This window comes from Leptonychotes weddellii, chromosome 14 (assembly GCF_054177405.1).
Source record: "Leptonychotes weddellii isolate Sample4059 chromosome 14, ASM5417740v2, whole genome shotgun sequence".
Classification (NCBI taxonomy): domain Eukaryota; kingdom Metazoa; phylum Chordata; class Mammalia; order Carnivora; family Phocidae; genus Leptonychotes; species Leptonychotes weddellii.
The window spans coordinates 75,523,033-75,548,660 of record NC_138382.1 but is presented as its reverse complement, the minus strand read 5'-3'; the positions used below and the strand labels follow the sequence as shown (position 1 = coordinate 75,548,660).

Sequence of the window (25,628 nt, the reverse complement as noted above, 5' to 3'; positions counted from 1 at the left end):
CATCTGATTACGGGGTGCGCCCCGGAACTTGCCAGGGGTGTTCAATTCTGAAACACGTCTAGCTCCCCGTGTCTCACACGAGGGATTGTGGAACAATAGCAGCTAATGTCTGGGGAGCATTTACTCAGTAACGGGCTCTGTGCGAAGGATCTTAGGTAAAGATAAAATCAAGAGTATCATTTCAGCCTCATGACAGCAGTGAGGCCGACAGGGCTCCGAGCCCTCGAGAAATACTCAAACGTATTTAAGATCCCACAGCTAGCGTGGGGGCGTACGGCTGGCTAAGAGCCCCAGCTCTGGACACGGTACTTTCATCTGAGATGTTGTCACCTGGTGGTAAAAGCAACCCTCACAGAGCATCACTGCCTCAGCGGGCCGCGGGACTTGGCATCATACCTGCCGCGGTACCTGTTCATAAAGCATCTGTCCAACAGAGGATCTGTGGCACCAGAGGGTGCTGGGAAGCTCTGCACCAAGGGGTGTACAGCCAGCCCAGCGGGGGGAATCCGAGTTAGGACCAGCCCTCCCCCCCCAATCCCAGAAGGCCCGTTGAAGCGCCACTCTGCTAAGGGCTCACATACCTGCAACTGCTTGATTGTTTCCCCTCCTTTGCCGATGACCAGACCCACTTTAGACGCAGGGATAAGAATTTCCTGGATCGTGCTATTGCCGTCTATGTCGTTATGAAAGCCAGGTCCGTTCCGACAGCGGTCCACGATCTGCCCCAGGAGCCGTTTGGCTTGTCTTTGGGAGGGAAAAGAATCACAAGAGAAGGAACATTAAATGAACGTGCTGGGCGCCCATGGGAGGGAAACAGCACCGGGGGAGGACCACGAAGGAGTCAAGGCAGCCCTCCATCCAGCTCCAGCTCCTGCCCCCACAACCCGGGAGGTCTCTGCCATCCGCCACGCTACCGGGCTGGAATTTAAAAGCAACACACACCGCACGCCAACATTCCAACACAGCCCTGTCCGGCCTGCCCTCTGCTCCTGAGGATGTCTGGCGTTCCCATCACCAACGTGTCTTGTCTCCTATCACAACCGTCAGCCGCTACGGTGGCGGAGACCACCTCTGATCCCTCTGCACCTTTCCCTGGTCCCCAGTCCGCCATAATGCTTCCCACAGAGGAGACACTCAAGAGACACTCGTTAAATACGGGCAGGAGAGAGCAACGAGAGAGGTGGGAAGAAAGAAAGCGAGGGTTAGTAGTCACCATCTGAATTCCCAGACTCCAAATCTCTTCTCCCTAGCCAACCTGCTCTCCGGCTTTTGAGCTCAGGCAATGGATCGCCAGTGTGGTCTCCAGGGGTGGGAAGAGGAGGCAGGGGCCTGGGGCAGCTGCAGAGCCACAGACGCCGGCTCCATGCCTGTCCGCTCGGATCTCCAGGCCCCCCGCTTCCCCTGTGATGCTGTCTGGTGCCGGGGGACTCGGAGGCTGGGGAGGGACACTGCCTTGTCGACATAGCACGCCCAGCCCAGCCCCCCAGGCCACCTGTTGGGGCAATTGCGTTTTCAGCACCAGAAGCTCCCCTGGCTGGTCTGGTTTGCGGTATTTGTTCTTTAAATCACCATGTATGGTCTGTTTTTTGGCTCCTCGGATAGGGAAGAATTCTGCTACTATGCAGCACCCGAAGAAGAAAATGAAACTGTTTCCTCCTAAAGTTACAATCCCGTTGCCCGACTGCCCGGGTAGAAGAGGAAGCAGGAATGGTTAGAAGAGCAGAGGAAAGAAGAGAGAAAGGGAGGAAACAGATGTTGCCTTTCATCGTCTTGAGCCTCTCTGGGTACAGAATCGGCCTGGCCAGTCTTCTCAGCGACACCAGCTTTTTAATATTTTGCTTGTGTACTAAATTACCCTGTGTTGGAAGAAAAATGCCTCGACTCTAGCAAACCCACCCCCCTTGGCCTATAACGCACCCCTGCCAGTGATACTTATTCTGGTTCACTGCTTGCAATGTTGCGGCAGAACAAGAAAATTTAAACTCATCTGGACTCCCGGAGAAATGGAAACAGTAAAACAGCCCTATCTACTGAGCCAGAGAGAATCTTAGCACCCCTGTCCCCAAATACAACGCTACTCAGTCGACTGAAAAGGGAGAGCGAGCAGACTCTAAGTTAGTACATCCCTGTTCCCCAGGAGGTTCGTGGATCGACAAGGCCTGCCTCTGGTGGTTCAAGGCTCTGGGCACGGGTGTCCCACGGTCAGAAAGCAATGCCAGCCATAAGGTGGTTGCAAGGGCCCCCCACAGTCAGGACACCCTCTGACCGGTCCATACAGCCCTCCGAGAGGAGCAATGGCCACGAAGAGTCAATTCATTTGGTTCATGGATGTCAAAAGGGCAATGGGATCAGCCCCAGGCAAAAGACCTGGTACCAGGATTCTCAATGGTTCACCAAGTGACAGGCTCACGAAGGCAGACCTGCTCAGGGAAAGGAAGTGTCACCAAGGAAGAAGTAAAAGCTGATGAGAGCCTTCAGGCAGGGCGAACGCAAGCTCTTTAAAGAACCTGGTGTATGAAGTGGATGTTATGACGGCTGCCAGAAATTCTGTAGGGTTTGGGAAAAAAAAAAAGGTGATACCTCATGTGTTTTAAGTAACAGCAAACTCCCCTGGCGTGGCCACCTCCCAGATCCTTCTCCACAGAAGCATCTGCTTTCGTGGCCAGGCTGCGGCAGAGATCCACAGTGTTCAGTGACAGTTTTGCCCTTCCATGTCTCCCCATGTGGGGAAGGAGGAAGAAGAGTGACAGGAAAAAGTAAATAAAATAAACTTACTCAATACTTTCTGGGGTTCCGGTAAGTACACAGGGCCTCTCTGGAATCCCAGAACTCTCTATAAGAAGAATCAAGAAGATGAGGTGTGTTGGTGGGCGTCAGGCTACCGTGCACCCATGTCTCTCTGGGCCGCTCCTACAGCGGCCCCACAGAAGCCCAGGCCCCGGGAAAGACAGTTTGCTTCCCCTTGTGGAGAGAACAGGAGGCTGGTAGCTCCACCCTAAACGCTCAAAGTAGAAACAAGTTCTGCAGGGGGGGCGGGCAGGACGCTGCGGAGCCCTCAGAGTGGGTCCTGATTGGGAGTCTCAGCTTCATTTCTGACCCATTTGTGTGCTAAGAAGTGCCTGAGTCGCGTCACCCGCTCTTCCTCAGTTTCTCCGCCTGCAGAGTGGGGTAAGGTCACCTGCTTGCACACCAGTGAGCAATTTAATGGTAGATGCACATCAGGCCTATTACCGGGTAGTGCATGAATCTCCCAAGAGAGCAGTGATATCTATGTGGAAATAGTTCCGGGCGATTTGACAAGAGAGGAGAAGCTTGCTTTCCAACACCACACGACGCTTTACTTTGTTCCTAAAAAACTTGCCCCTTAAAATTCTTTAACTCCAAAAAAAAAAAGACAAATAACTGACAGCAGTTACTGCCTTCGAGACATTGTAACGTGTATCTTTTAAACAGACAAATGCCTCTCTGGTCAACGGTCCTCCACGCCCCCTCCCGCACTATGGAAAGAGACCAAACTCAAACGAGTTGTTCGAACTCTTCGTAAGAATGCTTCTTTTCCTCAACCTCTCTCCATAATTCATGGTCAAAACGGACCCAGCTGGGAAAGGTCCTGAACTGTGTTTTACGGGTGCTCATTTAGCCAGAACCCCCTAGCTGGCCTTGGCCTCTTTCCACAACGAGGGGTAGGGAGAGGTGGTCTAATCCTGGGGAGCCAGTGAGCAGTCCCCAGGAATGACCCCAAAGCCACAGCACTCCTCTAGGCCCCACTGTCTGGCATAACACCCTGGTACAGAAAACGGAGTTCCCAGAGCAACAGGTATCTGGCAGGGGTCACGCGGAGCCACAGAACTACAGAGGGCCTCCTCCAGAGGCCAGACGGGCGGCCTCATCTCCGGGCCCGCTTTTGCCCTGGTTTTTCTGGTTCTCATCTGAGTCCAGCTCTAAAAGCACAAGGAAAACAGCAATCGCACATACTTACCCAGGCCCCTAAACTTCTAAGCAACGAGCAAAGGTAATGAATCTGGAAAACTGGACAAAACACTGATTTCTACCAAACGGAGATCTAGGAAAAAAGAAGCCTTACCTGAAGCAATCTGAATTTTGCAACCAGATTCTGCTTGAATCCGTGAAATCTGCTCACCTCCCCTGCCGATAACTGAAACAAATGGAACAGGGTCAGAACATTACTCCGTTCCATATTTGACCATGCATGAATGGCTTAATTAATTCAGCAAACATTTACACTTGGCTCGCGGCACTGCAAAGCAGGGTGGCCTCAGCGAGCCACGGAAATCACATGTGAAACACAGCGGACAGGTACAGGGTACTCCAGCTGAAGTGAGGAGAGAGGTGGGGTGGGGAGAGAGATTGGGGGAGGCAGACGCGTGGGTCTCTATCTCTCAGCCTGGAGAGAGCCCTGCAGCCCTTTGGGGCTCTGGGGGACACAGTGTGCAAAGCATTCTACCACAGCGACAGTTACACTGAGAGATTCATCAGGGGAAAGTAGATAATGTGGATACTTACTAAATCCAACCATTTTATCAGGCACTTTGAATTCTTCTGTTATTACTGCCCTAAAAACAAAGAACATTTTGGAAAAACATAAAAAGAATTTCACGGCCATGTCAGGTTCCCCAAATTTCCCATGTTGGCAATGCTGGAAGACAGAGACTTAAAATGAATCATGCCAGTTCGGCCAACAAGTCCCCAGCCCTCAAGAAAGAGAGTCATCTAACGGGCCCTTTGGTCAATCCCTTCTCGAAAAGATCCAAGCCTCCTCTCTCGCTGTGTCAGAGGAAGAAACCTCTGATTTTTCATTAAACCATCAACTCTACTAACAAATGCCTTTTCTTCTTGGTATTGCTTAACACTTAAAAGACTCTCCGAGGCTTGTGAAGTTAGTTTAGACTCCTCTTCCGGTCTCGTTGCTAGATACAGACAGCAATGTTGAATTTCTCTTCAGCATTCCTCATTTCCCCATCTTTTTATTGCTTTCTGGCCTCCCTCTAATTTATCTGTTGTTTCGGGTGAGATGCTCCAAATGGAACCAGTATCCAGCAGAGGCCTAATCAGTGTTGACCAGGACAGGGATAATCACCTCACTTACTCTGCAAGGTACTTTCGTTAAATGCTATCCCATCCATTACGTGTTGGGTGGGTTTTTTTTGTTTTTTTTTTTAAATGACTACTGCACTGGTTCTTTCAAACAAACCTTCAGATTTGCCACAGAGTATACTGTGGACAATATCTAATTTGCCCAACGCCCCAGAAAGCAATTAAATCTAAACATTTACCTTAGGAGGAAGCTCAATGCAAGTAGTTTAAAAAGAAAAAAAGGTAAGCATTTTTAAACATCTCTCACACAGCTGGATTTTTACCCATCATGGAGAAGATCGAATCAAGTGCACGTTTTTAGGGACAGCGGGGCACACAGGAGAAAGACGGCATCATCAACAGCATTCGCCACTCCATCAGTCTGAGGAGAGCAGACCGTCTTCTGCCCGAGTTTACCTCCCCCGCTTTATACATGTGCAGAGATCCTCCCTACGTCTTGGGATATTTGAGTTCGCCCCCAAATGAGGCAATTCCAACGTCCTAAATCAGGAACGCTGCGGGCCCGACACATCCGGACAGGGCGCGGGGTCCCTGTAGGGAGTGTTTCCCGGCCGTGGCGAAGGGTCACGGTGCTCCCGTGCGTGCAGCCACAGGACTGCGGCTCCCGTGTGTAGCACCGTCTGTTCTCAGCAAGTGTTACTGGGGAATTTACTAGAAGCCGCTCAAAACGATCACAATACAAACTGCCACACAACTCAGGCAGTTCCTCAGCCCTCAGGAACGGCAGGAGCAGACTCTCTTTGAGGAAGGAATGTATGAAGATGAGCTGCTCTGGGCCCCCTGGAAGACAAAACTCCATTCTGATTGCGAGGCTGAAACTTGTCGAATGAACAAAGTATGAACATTCTTGGGAAAGTAAAATCTTAATTACGGCTTTATAGAAAAATTATGTTTGATACTAACAGCAACATCATTTAAATTATTCTAATTCATTAAAAAACAAAGCAAACCAATAACACAACAAAACCCAGGTTAAATCTTTTGGTTAACTGAGGCCTCATGATTTCTAGAAACTCCCAAACATCTGTGTAGAACACAAGAGCATATAATTGTATCATTGCTGGTGAAGATTAAGGATAATATGTTATAGTACCGGATGCACACCATAGAATGTCATCCATGAGGGAAGAGAAACTGTGGCAGTTTCCTGCATATTTTATTCTTTTTGAAGGATAACATTGTGACCACAAATATCCTATCTTACAGACTGGTCTTTTTAAAGCCCAGACGTCTCTGTATCTAAATCCTCAATATTTAAGGGAAGGCTATGAGGGTAAACTGAGGCAGGGAAACAACTAGGCCTTTCTCCAAGGTTCTCTGGCAAGTCCCTCCTCAAGGGCATGAGCTGGAGCCCGGGCTTCTGGCCGCCTAGGCCCACGACTCCTTGAGAATCACAAACTTTATCTTGTGAAAGCCCAACGATGCACACTTCTTGGGGACGACTTTGCTCAAATGAAGGCATTAAGGATTCATAAAACACTGGGGAAGCCATCAACTCAGGATGGAAAATTTCTCTCTTTAGATTAGATGTATGTGGAGAGAAAAGAGCAGCTCCCACACTCCAGAGATCTGTTAAGTTTACATACGATAATGGCTGATTTTTAATACCTCCTGTTCGTTTATCCTTTGAGCTTTCTCTGTCTTGGGAAGGACTACAAAAAACTTGAGTCTTAAAGAAATCTAGCCCCTGGTTTTCCCATTCTCAACCTCTGACTTTCTAACACTCTAGTACAGATGGTGAATCAATAAACAATTAGAAATGATCAATAAATAATAAAACATAACCCACTGCTTACCTTTGATGTACCAAGGCCCCTAACTGGTTACCTACTGTGGCAAAGAGAAAGAGAAAAGAAAAATCAAAGCATTAGCTCGGATAAACTAACTCTATCCTTACACGAGTTCTTACCATTTCGGGGAGGGTGGGGGGAAGAAAGGCAGAAAGAAAGCAAACAGTAATTTAGGCTCAGTGGCTGCAATGAATGCGTTACATGATATGAAACAGGAGGGGACGTCTTGATCAACACAGTCTCTAACCCAGTGTCCAGCTGAACGCAGGGTAAGAAATTGATCTGCGTGTCCGCATGCTGAGAGGCCTGGGAGAAAATCCTGCCTGCCTAAATCCCTCTCCCTTCCCACCTCCCTCCTGCTCTGAATCCAGACTCAATGTAAAGATAGTGAGGGTTCCCTCTTTCTCAAACAAATGAGAAGGTTTAACCTCCTAGCCTGGGAGCATTGTTAAGGACAGCTCCGTGGCAGCTGTGGTCACTAAGAACATGCACATATGTTCCTGCCGGCCACGGGGCAACACCCCCCCCCCCCCAATTCTCCCTTCCCTCCCAAGAACATAAACATCTCAAGGAGAGGATCTGGCATCTTCCTTCCTTGGGCCTCTTCGCTGACCCATCACAGCAGCCCATATGCAGTGGACGCTAGGAATGAGCAAGTGCCTTTCAAGCCCATTTCACAGAGACAACAGTGCCAAACAGCCTCTTACTATGAAAACCAACTCTGTAATCACATTCCCACAAAACCACTTTAGCTACGCTTTTTGTTCCAGTTTCTCCTCTTTCAGCTATTGATGAGCGTCTCCCTCACCAGCCATCAGCAAAAAGGATTCTGTGCTGTTTCTCTTTTGGAAAATGCAGCCCAGGAAACAGTCAGCAGACAATGAAAAAGTATAAATCCTAAACATATTCCGAGGAACTGAATGGACCTTGCAATGTGCTAACCAGAGCATTCAAAAATATGTCTCTGGGGAAAGTCAGAAGGAGGACAGACAGGAGATCAGTGGGGAAGGGTCAAGCACATCAGCTTCCAAACAAAGAGTGGAATGGTCTGACATCTGAAATCTACGACTCCCAACCGCTCTTCTTTCTGCCTGAACTTAACCCTGTCCTTCTGACTGGACAGGAACTGGTCCTAAGACGACAAAGGAAAAGAAACCAGATCATGGTATTTTAAAAGAAGAAGAAAGAGTATAAAGAAACAATGCTAGCAAAAAGTAAACGAGGCTACGGAGTCAGTACCATATTTCTTCCGGATCAATAGCAAGATAATGGTTTGCAGCCAAAATATCGACATTATATACTATTAATCTGCTTATCTCAGGGATAAGAGAATTGTTTTTTATTGAATCTTCAAATTTTCTTTTTGCCTTTCCAGTTAGAATGTGACAAATGCTCACTTGGGATAGGTGGTGCTCAGGATTCCCATCCCACGTGAAGACTGTTCAATTACAACCTTGGGCAAGGAGTCCTCGTCACATACTCAGTCCCTGGATGGTGCGCACATGAGAGGACTCTTCACCATCTAAGGCAGTGGGTATGAAAAATACAGGCTGAAGAAGGATGTCTACAAGAGTGCCCTTGAGTTTGGTTAGCTGTCCCTACTCAAGGGCCCAGCTCAGTCTCCCTGCTCACTTTCAGAATGCCTCTCGGGGGGGTCAAGAATACACTGAAGATGGAGAGACTAAAGACTGAAATGCCTTGACATGCCAAGAACACAGAGGTATCTGGTCCCCAAACAGGGCAACACGGCCAGATCTTGGCTCCTGGCCCACTGTGCTGTTTGGTAAGAGATGTCAAAAGGCTGATGATCTTCAGATATTTTGGCCAGAAAAGCTACAGAAATAGGGTAAAGGGCAACGCTATTGTAAAGAACTTCATGAGATTCAGGAGAACATTCAAAAGGCTCTTGGTCGAAAGCCACTTGAAATTTTGTGCTTGTCACACAAAAAAGGGCAATTCCTTTTTGTTGGTAAGGTACGTGTCACAGGTGCCCACTGCCTCGCTGGTAAGGGGAGGGGCTTGAAAAGAGCAAAAGTCGAAGCGCACACACCAGCATCCCGCCGAGAGACGGACTGCTGAGAGCCACGACACCGAAAGACATCAAATTCCAACCCAGACTCAACTCGGAGTTGGTGGACTCTTAGGAAGCACTCTTGCACTCTTCCTCTGTGCAAATGCTGAAGCTGCAGGCTGAAACGTGTGATTTATTAAAGTTTCAGTCCCTGCGGAAAAGGCCCCATTTGATGCCTACAAGTGAAAACCAACAGTTATATCGGGCACTCACACGGGGGATGGGTAACGTCCACTCCACTAACAGGGAGCCTCCCCTCAGTCTTCACAATGAAGAGGGGTCCGACAAGGGAGGCATATGGGGACCTATCAAGTTCAATTCCATGGTAACTACAGTCATTTTACTGTAAAAAAGGCAAAATGCTGCATACAATCAGTCCTATTTCCCGTTAATGGTGCATGCTGGCCCACAATGCTTCATTTCCCCTCAGAAGTTCACCCCAGCTCCATTCCTGCACACACATGCGCGAGCGCACATACACACAGACACACAGACACACAGACACACACACACACAGGTGTGGTTCTCGTTTACCTGGCACACCACATAATGGGAAGCCGTCTGGGCTAGGGGAAAATGAGCTTCCCATAGAAAAGACTCATGCTACAATATGAGAAATTTTTTCTAAAGAGTAATACTCTGCCAATTTCAATAATGATCTTCAAAAAAAAAAAAAAAATAAGGCACTGGACACATTCTTCCCCACTAGCGAGGAGAAAAATGTCTTCCTCTTTCTTCCCCTAAAGAAATGCTACAAAATATCACCAAGGAACATACCCAACTTTATAACATGCATCAATTTTAAATTTTTTTTAAGATTTTATTTATTTATTTGACAGAGAGAGTGAGAGAGCACAAGCAGGGGGAGCAGAAGGAGAGGGAGAAGCAGGCTCCCTGCTGAGCAGGGAGCCCAATGCGGGACTCGATCCCAGGACCCTGAGATCATGACCTGAGCCGAAGGCAGACGCCTAACCATCTGAGCCACCCAGGTGCCCTAACATGCAGCAATTTTAAGAGTTAACCCCCACGCCCCCCCTCACAAAAGCCCCCGTCCTCCTTGTAGGAGCACAGACAGCACGCGTGGGCATGGTGCACAGAGCAGCAGACCAGAGGCAGGTGAGTGGGTCAGCCAGGGCAGAAAACATCAGCACTTTTTATGTAACTGACCAAACGAGTGAATAAACCAAAGCTTCCTCTACAGATTTTGGGAACAATCCTGCCCCCGTCCCTGGCCCCCGGCTCCTCTGACTCTGATCAATGCCTTTCCATGCCCTGGTTACGGTCAGGAATACCTACAGTCGGCGGCAGGGATTTCTGCCTTTTTCTTTTCTTTTTTTTTAAGATTTTATTTATTTTTTTTGACAGAGAGAGACACAGCGAGAGAGGGAACACAAGCAGGGGGAGTGGGAGAGGGAGAATAGGCTTCCCGCGGAGCAGGGAGCCCGATGCAGGGCTCGATCCCAGAACCCTGGGATCATTACCTGAGCCGAGGCAGACGCATAATGACTGAACCACCCAGGTACCCCTTCTGCCGTTTTCTAAGCACTTTTATAAAGCTTTCTTCCCAAGGACAGGACAGAGGCTTCCTGTGTTCTAAGGCAGCAACTCTCCACCCAGGGCCACAAAACACTGACCTGCTGAGTTCAGCTCAAAGTCCTTAGGCAAGTAATCCGTCACTAATTTTGCAAATTGTCATTTTTAAAAAATCAAGAGTGAACTGAAGCTATTCTCCACAATGGCACCCTCACTTGCAGGCTCACGGGCCTTGGCGAGCGGTCTTCTAGGCACCTCACCGCTGAGCCCACTCAGGCCTACCAGAGTCTCGGGAGGCAGACGCTTTATCACCAGGCCCGCTCTACCAACCAGGAAGCTGGAGGGCCCAGGACAGCACCTGTGCCCCTGCGAAGGCACGCTGGTCACACCGCTCTGGTCTGGGCACTGTGCCAGTCTGGAGGCAACACCCTCAAGAAGCACAGAGTCTAGCAGGGCCAGGAGGAAGCTCTGGATGAGCAGTGACCTGACCTAGTCTCCAAGGCTGTGGGGGCATTAGGAACCCCCACCTGCAGCCCTTCCCGGTCTGAGTGCCTGCCCACAGCCTGACCTGAGGAGCACTGGAGTGACATTAAGAGGAAAAACAGGTCTATGATACATGTTTGTAGCACTGGGCCTTATTTTCCTTTAGGCCAGAGGTCATGAAATCAGTTTTGGGGATCACAACCAGCTTTATTAAAAACTGAAATCAGAAATGGAGTATATCATATATAGTAAGGGTATATATTCCATTAAGCTTTTATTTCAGCTACACATGTGTTTTAGTGTGTGTGTACTAACTAGTTCTGATGGAAATATTGAGTGGTGTTTCACTCACAAATAACTTGTTATAATCCTTAGGATAACCTCATGAGGTCAGTATTAACTCCATTTTACAGGTGAGGAAACAGAGGCTCAGAGACGTTAAGCAACCTGCCCAAAGTCACATAGTTAACAAATTGCAGAGCTGGGATTCAAACCCTACTCTACCACTTTGGAGCCCACATTTTCTTTCTTTCTTTTTTTTTAAGATTTATTTATTTTTAGAGAGAAAGTGTGAGTTCACCTGCATGTACACAGGGAGGGGGAAAGGGAGAGAGAATCTCAAGTAGACTCCGCACTGAACATGGAGCCCAACAAAGGGCTCGATCTCATGACCCTGAGATCACAACCTGAGCCGAAACCAAGAGTTGGACGCTTAACTGACTAAGCCACCCAGGTGCCCCGGAGCCCACGTTTCCCAGCATGCACTATCATGGCACGAGAGACAGTGACTTGGGTTCAAGTCTTCCCTCTGCCACTTCTCAGACATCAGCCCTTGGTCAAACCACTTCTCCAGACATCAGTTTCCTTATCCACATGAAAAGGAATTCAGGCTTCTGGGTTCCTTCCAGTGATCTTTTCTTATTATACAGGGGCCTCCCCCACCCAGCTCCATCTCTACATCCTGGCAATCACTAATCTATTCTCCATTCTAAAAATGTTATATAAATGGGATCACATAGTATGTAACCTTTTGTGATTGGCTTTTTCCACCCAGCTGAATTACCTGCAGATTCATCGAGATTGTTGCGTGTATGAATAGTTCATTCCTTTTGTTGCTGAGTAGTGTTCTACCGTACGGATGTACCATTTTGTTAGCCATTCACCTGCTGAAGGACATCTGGGCTGTATCCAGTTTGGAGTCATTACGAATAAAGCTGTTATAAAGATCTGTGGACAGATTTTTGTTTCTAGAATAAACAGGTCTAACTGTGGGCTGAATGGCAAGCACATGCTTAATTTTGTAAGTTTTCTAGAGAGGCTGTACCACAAGATGTGTTTTTTTTTGTTGTTGTTTTTTTTAAAAAGATTTATTTGACAGAGAGAGACACAGCAAGAGAGGGAACACAAGCAGGGGGAGTGGGAGAGGGAGAAGCAGACTTCCCGCCGAGCAGGGAGCCCGATGCGGGGCTCGATCCCAGGACACTGGGATCATGACCTGAGCCGAAGGCAGACGCTTAACGACTGAGCCACCCAGGCGCCCCAACACAAGATGTGTTTTTAAAAGCTCCTTGGGTGGGCCTCACAGCCAGCCAGGGTAGAGAGCCACTTAGGATCATACATTTCCTAAAAGGGTTTTGAAAAACTGTAAATCCACTTTTAATGTGACATCTAAAAGTAATCCCTACGTTAACAGGTACACAGAACACAGCAGGTATTGTACAGAAGCTTCGGTTGTATCTCTGTTGTAACACTGATGCGACAGAGTATTAGCTCATTCATTTCTGTGGATAATCTCTATCTACTGTATGTGATATCTAGTTGGCTAAGCCAACTGTCAAACCTGTCAGATCATACTTCGCCAGGGGGAAAAAAATTTCACTTCCTTTTTCCAACTTACACATACGTGTTAATATGCACCCATATGACTACCACTCACTTCTAAATTTTAATCCTAAAATGGATGGATGGATGGATGGGGAGGAAGGGACTACCTAAGTCCCTGGGATGACCTGCTACCTGAATAAAAATAAAAATCAGATCCTGTCCCTTTCAATATTTCTTACCAAGACTCATGCTTTGTTGCTGGGGTATGCCCCACTCAGAATTCTGGACTCACGCCTCTTGAGGCATCTGAGGATGGTGATGTGCCACCATAAACCAAGGGGAAATATGGCAGGGGACACGGAGATGAGAAGGGCACAGTGTCTCCACCACAGACCCAATTCTCAGAGAGATCCGTTTTAGGGAAGAGGGGGCACACAAATGGAAGAGCTGGGACAGGGCTCTTGGAAACCCCTCTCCCCCACCTCAGGGGTCTTCACTCCCCCTGCTTGAAGACTACTGCTGGACAACACTCCTGATCCCCCCCTCTCCATCCCTGCCCCATCCTGTCCCCCCCAGGCCTCAGGGACTAAGGTTGAGTCTTGACTCCTCATCCCTGCAACCCCCATCATTCTCCTCCTTCAGGGGGTATGAGCATGTGTTGGATTCAGTTTCTCTCTTTTCAGAGCAGAGACTCCTGCCAGGGGTGGCGCGGGCCGTAGGTAGTGGTCCACACACCCCTGCCGCCCAGCAGCAAGAACCCTGGCCCTCCCCACTATCTAACACCCACACCTCTCATCCCTCTTCTCTCTTGAAAAGTGTGGATTTTAAAAATATCTTCCCTCCTCATTCTTGTTTCCTCCTTCTCTTTGTCCTGGGTCACACGTGCTGAAACAAAACTCGGCCGGGGCCACAGCGATACTCTGTCCCGATCTTCCTGTAAGTGGTTCATGCGAGAGCACACTCAAGAACTCTGCCTTCGCTCACCAAGCACGCCACCTAGATAACGTTAGAAAGGGCGGTACTATCTAAACAGTAGTACATAAACCTCAAAGACTGAGGGCCTGTGGGCCAGCTGCACAGCCATGCTCCTGTGCTTCCTCATTGTCTCCGGCTGCTTTCAAGTTGACAGCAGAGCTGAGTCGGTGGGACAGAGCCCATATGGCCTGAAAGTCTAAAAAAATTTACCGTATCATCCTTTAAGAAAAGTTATGCCAACCCCTGATTCAGATTAAATTAAGCTAATACCAGTCTCTTCGACTTGGATCTTACTTTTCACGAAATTTTCTAAATGCTAATCGTAGGACACGAAGAGAAAGAACGTAAGCATCAAGCGTTTATCCACCTACCACATAAAGGAGGTAGAGAAAGAAAGAGCCCATCTCCAGGATCACAGCCTGTAGAATCTAGTAGGAGAAGCACATGATATACCCTGGTATCTGCAGAATAAAGTAGATATGTGCCCTGGGAAGGGGACAAATGAACAGCTTTCGAGGTTCAGAGCAGAATGTGATGTTTACTCTCCGGTCAGGTGGGTGCTTGAAAAGGGGGAAGAGGAGGGAGGAAGAACGGGGGCAAGAGAAGAGGCTAGGTGGCATCTGGCAAGGCACTGAAGAAAGTCAAAAGATGAGGATGAGGCCAGGTTCTCGGGAGGATGTCCCATCAATTCTGAGACCTAAGGACCAAGCAGGACTTAGCCAGGTAAAGAGCTGGGAGGGGGGATGGGTTTCGGGAAAAGCAAAGAGAAGAAACAGATGACCAGGCTGCTGCAGAGCGCAGAACAACAGGGAGGGGGGGAGCCAGAGTAGAAGGGCGGGTTAGGAAGGGCTGGATCCCCCTGGTTACCGGAAGCTGCCACAGGTCTTAGAACAGAGGAATGGAACTGGTCAGACTGGCTTCAGCGAAAGGCCTCAGCTGTAGCAGGAAGAAAGTACCAGATGGAAAAGCTGTCTGCCACACTGAGGCTAGCAGGAAGATTCCCGAATTGGCAGGGTGCACCTCAAAGACTGTGATGAAGTGTGGGTGCCAAGACCGAAGATGTTAATACTTACAAGGACCTGACCCAAAGCAGAGAGCAGTGGACCGACTGCTCGGCCCAGGTCAGGGCACTGAGGCAGGCAAGGAAGGCCACGCTCTGACCCCTTCTGGCTGGGCTCCGAGCGGGCTCAGGAGCCGGCACTGTGACGCTTCAAAGCTGCCCAGGACACAACTAACCGGTCCCTTCCTACAACAAGAACAAATCCTTTCCCCTATTTTACTTGTTTTCGTCCTCCTATTCGTGTACTTGTTCGCAAATCTCAATGTCCTGCAGAAACCCTGAGGCTTCTGAGGGTTCTCTGTGGCTGACTTACGAGTTGAAGCACTTTTAGACAGACCCAAGCAACACCTCCAGAAACTTCTAGGGGACTGAGCTTCAACCCTTGAGAGGTTAAAGAATCCCGCTTCTGAGGAAAATCAGAAAGTTCATGTTGCTAAAGAAGTGATCTGCTGAACCTCTGTCAAAAAAACCTGAGCCTTGGGTGCCTGGGTGGCTCAGTCGGTTGGGCATCTGCCTTCGGCTCAGGTCATGATCCCGGGGTCCTGGGATCGAGTCCCGCATCGGGCTCCCTGCTCCGTGGGGAGCCTGCCTCTCTCTCTCTCTCTCTTTCTCTCTCTCTCTGTCTCTCTGTGTCTCATGAATAAATAAATAAAATCTTTAAAAAAAAAACAAACAAAAAAACCCGAGCCAAACCAAACAAATGAAGAACCGCAAAGCTTTGGAAATCTTTATTGCTCAGAAAAAAGTGCAGGAATTCCTGCTTGTTGTTCATCTCTGCTCTTCTAAACTCTCCTCTCACAAACAGCATGACTGTGACCCCTAGGAAGCTGTCGGGTAACCATGAACATCACTGTCCTTGACAGGACCTGTTTATTCACATATTTATTTATCCAAGAGAAGAGGAATGGCCCAGTGACCTTATTATCCCTGTCAGAAGACAACTGTGGCCTGCCCTGAACCTGTTCCAAATGCCCAGAGTTCTCTCTGAACTCGACGGCACATCTCCGATGCCACAGGTGGAGACCGACTTGGAGGAAAACAATTTACATAATTCTGTTGTTGGAAAGGTGCTCAACTGAAGAGGATTAACTGTCAAGCTGTCATGTCCAGTGTAAAAAGCCTGAGGGAAGTTTCTCGTTCTTCACACAGTCTGTTGTGTAAGATGGAGAGCTGGCCCAGACATGAAGGTTCGTTCTCAGTTCTTCCCTACTGTAACTGGGCTTCATATTTAGAAGGAAGAAAAAGAGAAACCGTTTGTTTTCTGATTCCAAGGACTCAGTCCCCAAAGGCAGACATGGAAAAAATTATGGTTCTCAAAACAGAGGTGAAAATACACTACAGAATAATGAACTGGAGTTCCAAGTGAGATTCTAGAATTTCCCGTGACTCCCTAGCTACATCTGCCTGCTCCGAGGTCTCTTTCTTGATAAACTCAGAGCCTTTTACAAATTTCCCTCAAATGGGTGTACAGAGGATTAACGGGAGAAGAAAGTCGGCCCAGCGCCCGTGGTTTCATTTGCAAATATCTAGGTGCTCTTTATGCAAAGGACACAGTGATCGCCTGTGCTGGGCAGACACAGGTTTTACACTTCCCGCCACACGAGGGGTGCAAGCAAGGCGGGGAGTTGTGAAAGATATTGATCATGATTTCTGGAAACAGTGGGCCAGAGGGACTGTCCATTACCAGGGCATGTGCTCAGAGCCAGACAACTTAGTTTTATTTTTATATCGATGTCCCATAAGAGAAACTGAAGCATGACTGCCCTGAAAAGGTAAAAAGGTCACTTTGCATTACAGTTTTTCATGTCGGCAAAAATGCAGATAATGCAGTAAGTCATATTTCTTCTAAGAAATCACTAACACCAGTCAAATATAAAAAGACCACAGGGTACCATTTTGGAGTAGCAGTTTAAATGGTCACCTTAGCTCCAATGGCCCTGGGGTAGATTTTGTGTGTGTGCGCTCATAAACAGTTCCCTTAAATAGACAAGAACTTTTACACCCAGATGAGCGCAGCCCCCTTAAAATCTTCACGCTGTGACCCTATGCAATTATTCCAAAAAGGTTAGCACATTTAAAAACAATGGCAATCTCCCCTTTAGGATTCCCTAAGAGACGTGAGAAACCAGTCACACCACATGACATTTTTTTCTACATACATCAAAACACACACTTTTTTTGGAAAAGGAAATTACACCATATCTACTGTTGTACACCTTGATTTCTTTCCATTTAATAATACATCGTAGAGATATGTGCATACACACGTGGTTGGGCGCACATGCAGACAGGCAGCAGGACAGAAGACATGCTGCGTGCATATTCATGTACAAACTAGTACATCAGATTCCCTTTTATAATAAGTCATACTTTGCAAGACACAAAATGCGATCCAGGAAGTCCGAGTTCCCTGTACACACACAATCTGACAGATGCTCTTTGCCAAGTTGCTGGTGACAGGCACTTCTAAGTGGGCTGAAGTAAGTATAGACAGAAACCAACAAAGTAACACATGAATGAAGGAAAGACGGGCGCTTGTGGGGAGAGCCTGTCATAAACAGGAGTGCTGAAAAACTCAGCAGACTGCAAAGAGGTCACCACCCCCTTGCCCTTTATCTTTAAGGTCAGGATGTAGCCACAGCTTCCTCTGGGCCATGCACCAAATCTTAGCTTTTCTTTGGAGAAAAGTGGGAACTTCAATTTCCACGTGTGTCTTTGAAGAACGGAGGGCTAAATCAAACAGAATTCTCGAATCAGTCAAATTACTTCCGAGCTGATGCGCAAAGGCCAAGTGAGTCTTTTACCTTAGAGCCCAGCTGAAAACATTCCCGTATTATCAAGGCAAGTAAGAACTCAAATGCCGGAGAATTGTGCAGAACAATCATCCCCAATATGTCCCCTCCACTGTTCCTCTTCAGAAAGACGCTGGAGAGCTGTTAAGGAAATGGCTGACACCAACTCCAACTTAACTGGCAGGTTCGCTACCATCTGAAAGGCAACAACATTTACTGCAACTTACCTCCGTCATCCAAGGGCCGTTTCTGTACTCCGTATCCATACACTGAGGGGTCCACTAGAGGTGTAGAATTATTCAAGTGAGGAACTGAATCAATTTTAGCAGCAATCTACAGAGAGAATCAGATTTAAATACTCAGTAACAAATCCTGGCTCCATGTGAGGGAGAAAGAGGAGAGTCCTCTTAAAAGGCCTGTTATCCCATTTCTCCCCCTGACCTAGATTAATGCAAGGCATTGTCACCAAGGGGACAAACACTTTTCAGCGCTAACTGAATTCTCTTTTGGCCTTAACAACAATGCCTTTAGAAATAAAATACTTCCAAACATTTGTGTTCTACAAATTAGTATTTTTAAGCTATCACTTAAAATACAGGTATACTGCATTCTAAGAAGAAAAGAAAGGAGACCAACAATATGAAGAACTTTGTTCAAAAGCTTTTATCACAGGATTCCCTTAGGAAACAAGCTCCCCAATACTATTTAAAAGGCTGTGTTTGCTCAAACATGACAACTCGTTAGGAAAACAGCCATCCCATAACTTCAACACCTATAAAGTGATGATGTCATCTATGGAGATCTAAAATAGTAAGCTACTCCTCACTGAAGTGTCCAAACATAGGGAGATGACCGTCTGTCCAGACTACTTCAGAAGGATTCCTGCACTGGACAAAGTGAGATAACCTCTGAGAGCTATTTCAATTTTTAATATTTATTATCAGTTAAAAAAATGATCACATAGCTATTAAAGCGTTTCCCCCCCAGAAACAAATGCTATGTGGGATTTACCTACTTTGTTCTTATTGGAAAATTAAATGTGATCTTCATGATAAATCAACTCTTTCATTTAATCAGAAGAATATTTACAGCCACTGCTCTTGATGTTAGTCCGTAAGTTAAACTTAATAAATAGGTGTGGATTAAGGGGTAGAAGGGGCGCCTGGGTGGCTCAGTCGTTAAGCGCCTGCCTTCGGCTCAGGTCATGATCCCAGGGTCCTGGGATCGAGCCCCACATCAGGCTCCCTGCTCAGCGGGAAGCCTGCTTCTCCCTCTCCCACTCCCCCTGCTTGTGTTCCTGCTCTCACTACCTCTGTCAAATAAAATCTTTAAAAAAAAAGGGGGGGGGGGAGCAGATAGAAGCGCTGTCCCACAGAGCAAGTCTTCAGTGGTAGTTCTCCTGAGCTTGTCCAAATGTGCCCAGAAGTCTGAGACCTTCTGGGACCAACATAAATGACCTTAAACAAATAAACAACCCAAGATAATCATGACACTGAAACCCCAAGGCAGGACTTAAATGTCAGGGATCCAGGGTCAGGTCTCTCCCTCCAGTTTACTAGTTCTGTGGTGTTGGACAAGCCCCTCTCCCCTCTGCATGAGATCCTCTGGGTGTACCACCACCTGCCGCAGAGTTTGGGGAAAGCTAACAACATACTCTCAACACAAAGGAGCTTTGTATACTAGAAAGCGCTTCACAAATAGCACGGCTGTTAAAATAAGGCAACTCATCCAACCAATGTCGAGTGCCTACTACGTGCTGGGCTCTGTTCCAGGCACTGGGGTTCCTGTGGTGAACAAGAATAACCAGGCCCCAGGGGGCACCTGTGTGGTTCAGTCGGTTAAGTGTCTGACTCGACTTTAGCTCAGGTCATGATCTTATGAGCTTGAGCACCTCATCAGGCTTTGCGCTGGCGGGGAGCCTGCTTAAGATTCTCTCTCTCCACCTGCCCCTCCCCAATTCTATTTCTCCCTCTCTTAAAAAAAAAAAAAAAAAAAAAAAAGGAATAACCAGGCCCCTACTCTGAATCAGCAGTCAGTGGGGAGTAACAGGTACACAAGCTAACCAATAACTGATCATTTCAGCTGGTAATTAGCATTATGCTAATACGAGAAGATAATGACATAGCACACTTTGGAGAGCTACCTGAAACAGGGTGATCAGGGAAGGCCACTGTGATCACGCTAGGTCGTGTGATCTAAGACCTAACGGATAAGGAAGGGCTGGCTATCGAAAAATCTGAGGAAGAGCATTCCAGGCAGAGGGAACAGCCTGGATAAACGCCCTGAGGCAGGAGCCAGCCTAGTATGAGCCCAGAAGAGAGAAATCAACGTCACAAGAGTAGAGGGAACTAGATGTGTTCCAAGACACAGGCAAGGGTTGGTTCCCTAGGGCTCTAGGTCACAGTAAGTGTTTGGATTTTATAGGAAGGGTGACAGGAAGCAACTGCTAGGCGTACTAGGGGAAGAAACATGTTTTCAAAAGGTCCCCTTGACAAGGAAAATAGATCCTAAGGAGACACGAGTAGGAAAGACCATTTAGGAGATATTCTAGGTCAGGAGTTAGTAAACTATGGCTGGTGAACCACTTGCTTTTGTAAATAAAGTTTTTATTAGAAGCCAGCCACACACTTTTTTCGGTTGAGGAATTGCACTGAGACCATATGGTATACGGTGCCTACACAGGTCATTTATTATACAGACCTTTAAAGTCTGCCGGTCCCGGTCTAGGCTAGAGATGATGGTACCTGGATAGGTGCTTGTTTAAAAATATTAGTAGTAGTAAATAATTAAAATACTAAGACTGCTGATAGAAACCCAACCTCCTATATCCAAGAGGCCATTTGCTCTAAAACAAAATACTGTACAGGTCTTGCCTAACAGCATTCTACCACTGACTTTAATCTTACTTTCCATACTTGTTTTGGATAAGTTTATGGAGGTTGGCTACTTACCTAAGACGCAAAAGTTAACTTTAAGGACCCAGCTGGTAAAGCAGGTAGATTAAAAGGTGAGAACACTGCCTTGGCTTGTGCCCCACGGAGACTCTTTCATCTGCTACAATAAACTGAGCGGTAAATGATTGATGTGGGGTTTTTCAGGATTATTGGCCCAGCTGCTTTTAAAGACAGCCCAAAATGTTCCCAGCAGATAGTGAAGATGACCCCAAAGCACAAAGAAAGGGGTACAAGGGCTCATGATTATCAGTGGAGTCCCCCAACAGCATGCATGCCAAACCACTGCCAGACACAGACCCCCAAAACATCAACTCGACACATTAGGCACACTCCCTGCTTTCTGATGATACTTCTTTGCTTCCAGATCTTTTTCCTTCCTTCCAAAGTAGTTAGAAATGTTATTCCTGAGTCTTTAGCCTTCCTTATAATTTATACAGTATGTTTTGCATGTTGTTGGAATGTCATTTTTTCCCACAGCTGATAGCTAAAAATGCTACAATAGTTTCCTGTTCCTGAATTTGATTAAAGGCTGAGGCTTTCAGATTTGTTCTTAAGTCACGTTTACTTCAGTTATCTGTAATTTGGGAAATTTCCACTAAGAGAAAAGCCATACACACGACTGCTTAAGAGGTGTAACTCTGACTCTGAAGCCAACAGGCTGCATCTGAACCCGGCTAACGGCTACACGACTGTTAAACAGGAGTTTAACAAGACAAAGTACAATTGCATTATAACTTACACCGGTAGTACATTGTACATATAATATTCTGTAAAGAAACAATGTGTTCTTCCATTCATTCAAATGCAACCTTATTTTATTTTTTAAGTAGGCTCCACAGTGTGGAGCCCAATGCAGGGCTTGAACTCAAAACTGTGAGACTGAGACCTGAACTGAGATCAAGAATCACACGCTTAACTGACTGAGCCACCCAAGTGCCCCCAACTTTGTTTTAAAGAAATGATTTTAAATATCCACTAAAATAATGAGTTAAAATTTAGTGAGTGTTAACTGCGTGCTGGGCACTCTGTGAAGAGCATTTTATTTATTTTTTAAATAGTTAGGACTTTTTTTTTTTTTTAAGATTTTATTTATCTGAGGGCGCCTGGGTGGCTCAGTCCTTAAGCGTCTGCCTTCGGCTCAGGTCATGATCCCAGGGTCCTGGGATCGAGCCCTGCATTGGGCTCCCTGCTCAGCAGGAAGCCTGCTTCTCCCTCTCCCACTCCCCCTGCTTGTGTTCCTGCTCTCGCTATCTCTCTGTCAAATAAATAAATAAAATCTTAAAAAAAAAAAGATTTTATTTATTTGAGAAAGAGAGAGCACAAGCAGGGCGAGCAGCAGGCAGAGGGAGAAGCAGGTTCTCTGCTGAGCAGGGAGCTGGATGAGGGGCTCGATCCCAGGACCCTGGGATGATGACCAGAGCTGAAGGCAGATGCCCAACCGACTGAGCCACTCAGGTGCCCTGGGAGGAGCATTTTAAGTATTCTATCTCATTTATTCCTCACAATGATTCTCCAGGAGGTTGGTATTATTTCCATTTTAGGAAAAGTGAGGCTCAGAGTAGCTGAGTGCCCTGTGCACAGTCACACACCTCCCAAAGTGGCAGGAGCCCTATTTAAGCCCAGCCTGCCCAGCTCTAACCTATGCTGTAACCCACAGCACTAGGCACCTCCCTTCTTTCACCTAATACTCTATTAAACATATTTCATTTCCCAGGGACTCAAAACCGAATGATTTCCAGGGCACAGAGCTCAAGCAATTCCTCACTTTGTAACTGATCGCTCTGAAGGGTACCTGCTTAAGGGAAGTGAGGTACATTCTCAGCTAATAATGGTGTGGGACAGAAAACAAGAGAGTCACTGAAGCCAGGATAGTCCAATAAAACCAAGGCCACTCCCGTCCTTGCCCTGAGGGGACTCTGCTGCTTTTTTAACCATTGGATTTCCTTACCCCCCTTTTTTGGGGGTGAGGCCAGGAGGAAAATCTGCTATCTCACTACCTGTGCTATTTTATTTTATTTATTTATTTATTTATTTTTTTGAAAGAGAGAGAATGAGAGAGAGAGAGCACATGAGAGGGGGGAGGGTCAGAGGGAGAAGCAGACTCCCCGCCGAGCAGGGAGCCCGATGCAGGACTCGATCCCGGGACTCCAGGATCATGACCTGAGCCGAAGGCAGTCGCTTAACCGACTGAGCCACCCAGGCACCCTACCTGTGCTATTTTAGGCATCATAATAGATGAACTATAAATCAACAACCCAGACATGTGACCTCAATTCTGAACAGTTAGTGGAAACAAGGAGGAGGGGAGCACTGAACCAGGAGTCAGTCAAGGGTCCTGGTTTTCCAGCCAGCTCTTCCAGTGTGTGACCTTAGGCGAGACCTTCAAAGGCCTTGTTCCTTGGGGTACTCACCTGTAAAATGCAGGGATGGACTAAACCAGTGTTTTCCAGAGACGTATGTAGGCATTTTGGGGAGGTGCACCGATAAATGTTTTAAACTTCTGTGTGTGTGTGTGTACACACACATATATATATTTTACAGTTATTTAAACTTATATGTGTGTGTATATATATATATATAGTTTCTTACACTTACCTTCTATGCATGGCAAAGTTTTTCACTTACAATAGTGATTTAGTTTCCTTTTAAAAAAATATTTTAAATAAATCCAAATTTTAAAAAGATTTAAAAATATTAAGTAAACAAACACTGAGGGTTCAATGATATGGCAAAAATCATAAAGGTGGTACACAAATCATTAAACTTAGGGAACATAGCAATTAATTATTCCCAGTGCACATTTTTGCAACTAAAATTCTCCAACAAGTTTCATAATCGAAGTAGTTCACCTTGTAAATCTGAAGCAGCAGCTCTGTGTATCTCCACAGCTTTACATTTATTAAAACATTACACTCAACAGAAACTGGCAAAGCCATCAGAATGCCACGTCATCCACATCCCGTGTCCATACTATTAAATATAGCTACTGTCGATTCTCACGGATCCAGCAAACAGATGTGAAAGCTCACATGACCTCCTAGGGAGCAGGAACCCAACTTGCTTCCTGGGAACCTCTGCTCCACAGTCACCTGAGTGACCCTGCCTAGGCCCCGGAGAATACATGGGCTGGACAGAAAGTCTCTGTTGCCCACGGCAGGAAGACACAGTATGTCACCTGCGCAGTCAAGCCCAGTGGCTGAGATCAAGTCGCAGATGGCAGGTTCTGGAGTCCTGGTGCACAGGAGCAAGTCCCAGTTCTGCTTCCCACTACCTAAGAGGTCACACTGAGGGCAGCAGTGTATCAGACTTACTGCACGCTTGCTAAGTGCCTGATGGTGTCCTCAGTTCATCTCCATGGTGACCTTATAAAGTAGCTACTCTTCTCCCCCTTCCCCAAAAAAGTAGCTACGCTTCTCGTTATTGGGGGATTGGGAGCCCATCTGCCTGGAATTATATCCATGGGGATAAGGAGACAACAATGTAAAGCACCCAGAACAATGCTGGGCGCATGGTAAGAAATAAGAAATGTTTGCTATTTTAATCTTTTATTGAAAAATAATAAAAACACAGAAAAGTACACAGATCATAAGTTTATAGGTCGCTGAATGTCCCCACACTAAAATACCTGTATAACCAGCATCCAGATCAGGACACAGAACATTACTGGGGCCCCAAAATCTGCCTCACGCCCCCTTCAGTCACTACCTGCCCCCACCTCCCAAGGGGAACCTAACTTCTAATATTAGCTATTAAAAAAAAATTATTACAACCACCAATGACCTCCATTTTCCAGATGAAGAAACAAGGCTTAAAGAAGTTAAAGAACTTGCCCAGTCGCTAAGCTAGTAAGTGGCAGAACCAGAACTTGGAACTCACGTGGGCTGAATCCAAAGTCTTTTTTTTCTTTTTTAAGATTTTTATTTTATGTGAGAGAGAGAGACAACACAAGCAGGGCAGAGGAGCAGAGAGAGAGGGAGAAGCAGGCTCCCTGTTGAGCAGGGAGCCCGATGTGGGGCTGGATCCCAAGACCCTGAGATCATGACCTGAGCCGAAGGCAGATGCTTACCTGACTAAGCCACCCCAGGTGCCCCAAATCCAAAGCCTTAATAAGCACTTCACTGTACAGCAGCCCTCTGCCCATCGTGGGGGGATACATCCCAAGACTCTGGACACCTGAAACCACAGATACTACCGAACCCTCTATGTATTGTATTTTTTCCTATACGTACATGCCTATGATAAAGTTTAACTTCTAAATTAGCTACAGTAAGAGATTAACAATAACTAAAAATAGAACAATTATAACAATATACTATAAAAAACTGTTATGTGAATGTGGCTTCTCTATCAAGATGTATTGCACTCGCTCTTCTTGTGATGATGCGAGATGAGCGGCAGAGGGGCTGTGAAGTACCGTTAGGCTACTGTTGACCTTCTGACAAGATGTCAGGAGGAGGATCAACTGCTTCTGGACTGCGACTGAGCACAGGTAACTGAAAACCTGGAAAGCGAAACCGCAGATAAGGGGGGACTACTGTACTACCCCCTGGGGCCTTTGTGACCATCAAATGAGAGAACATATATGGAAGCCCTTGCCTGGCATCCAGAGCAACAGGGGCTCAATGAATGCCAGCTATTGTTGTCATCAGAGATGGGGCCCCAGCTGATCCTGCCCTATTTACTGGCATTAACCAAAACAAGGAATTCTATATGCCAATCAAATAAGGCACAGCTCTCCGGAGTAGCTTTTCCGGACGGCTTCATGCCACCCACGTTTGGGCAGAATTAAATACTCCCTTTTCTGCATTTGCAAAGCACTTTATAAACTACCTCTAAATAATGTAACTCACTGAGGAAGTTATTGATTATACTGTCTCCCCACTATAGGGAGCTCTCTGAACGGGAGACCTGTCTCAATCCTCAGAACCGCTAGGGCAAAGGTTTTTTAACTGGGAACTCCAGGGCTTAGCTTTAGAGAATTCATGAACCTCCTGAAATTACATACAAAACTATTTAAGTATTCCTGAGGTG

The 25,628-nt window shown here is 46.8% G+C and overlaps 1 protein-coding gene and 2 long non-coding RNA genes across 4 annotated transcripts in view; all 3 read right to left on the bottom strand.

Moving 5' to 3' along the window:
* FUBP3 (far upstream element binding protein 3) overlaps positions 1–25,628 on the bottom strand; it is a 51,207-nt gene that overhangs the window by 19,892 nt on the left and 5,687 nt on the right. For both annotated transcript variants that reach the window (XM_081803765.1, XM_081803766.1), the window contains exons 2-7: positions 17,871–17,976; positions 6,912–6,945; positions 4,525–4,574; positions 4,085–4,156; positions 2,776–2,833; positions 582–744 (exon numbers count right to left, since the gene is read on the bottom strand). In XM_081803765.1, the coding sequence (XP_081659891.1) occupies positions 582–744; positions 2,776–2,833; positions 4,085–4,156; positions 4,525–4,574; positions 6,912–6,945; positions 17,871–17,976 (483 nt within the window). The remainder of the gene's footprint in view (positions 1–581; positions 745–2,775; positions 2,834–4,084; positions 4,157–4,524; positions 4,575–6,911; positions 6,946–17,870; positions 17,977–25,628) is intronic.
* LOC145717150 (uncharacterized) lies at positions 17,041–17,864 on the bottom strand. Its single transcript, XR_014140201.1, has 2 exons — positions 17,656–17,864; positions 17,041–17,581 (listed from the first exon to the last, which is right to left on the bottom strand). It is a non-coding gene; the product is annotated as an uncharacterized LOC145717150 (long non-coding RNA).
* LOC145717149 (uncharacterized) lies at positions 18,339–24,538 on the bottom strand. The gene is made up of 2 exons (XR_014140200.1): positions 22,807–24,538; positions 18,339–22,594 (listed from the first exon to the last, which is right to left on the bottom strand). It is a non-coding gene; the product is annotated as an uncharacterized LOC145717149 (long non-coding RNA).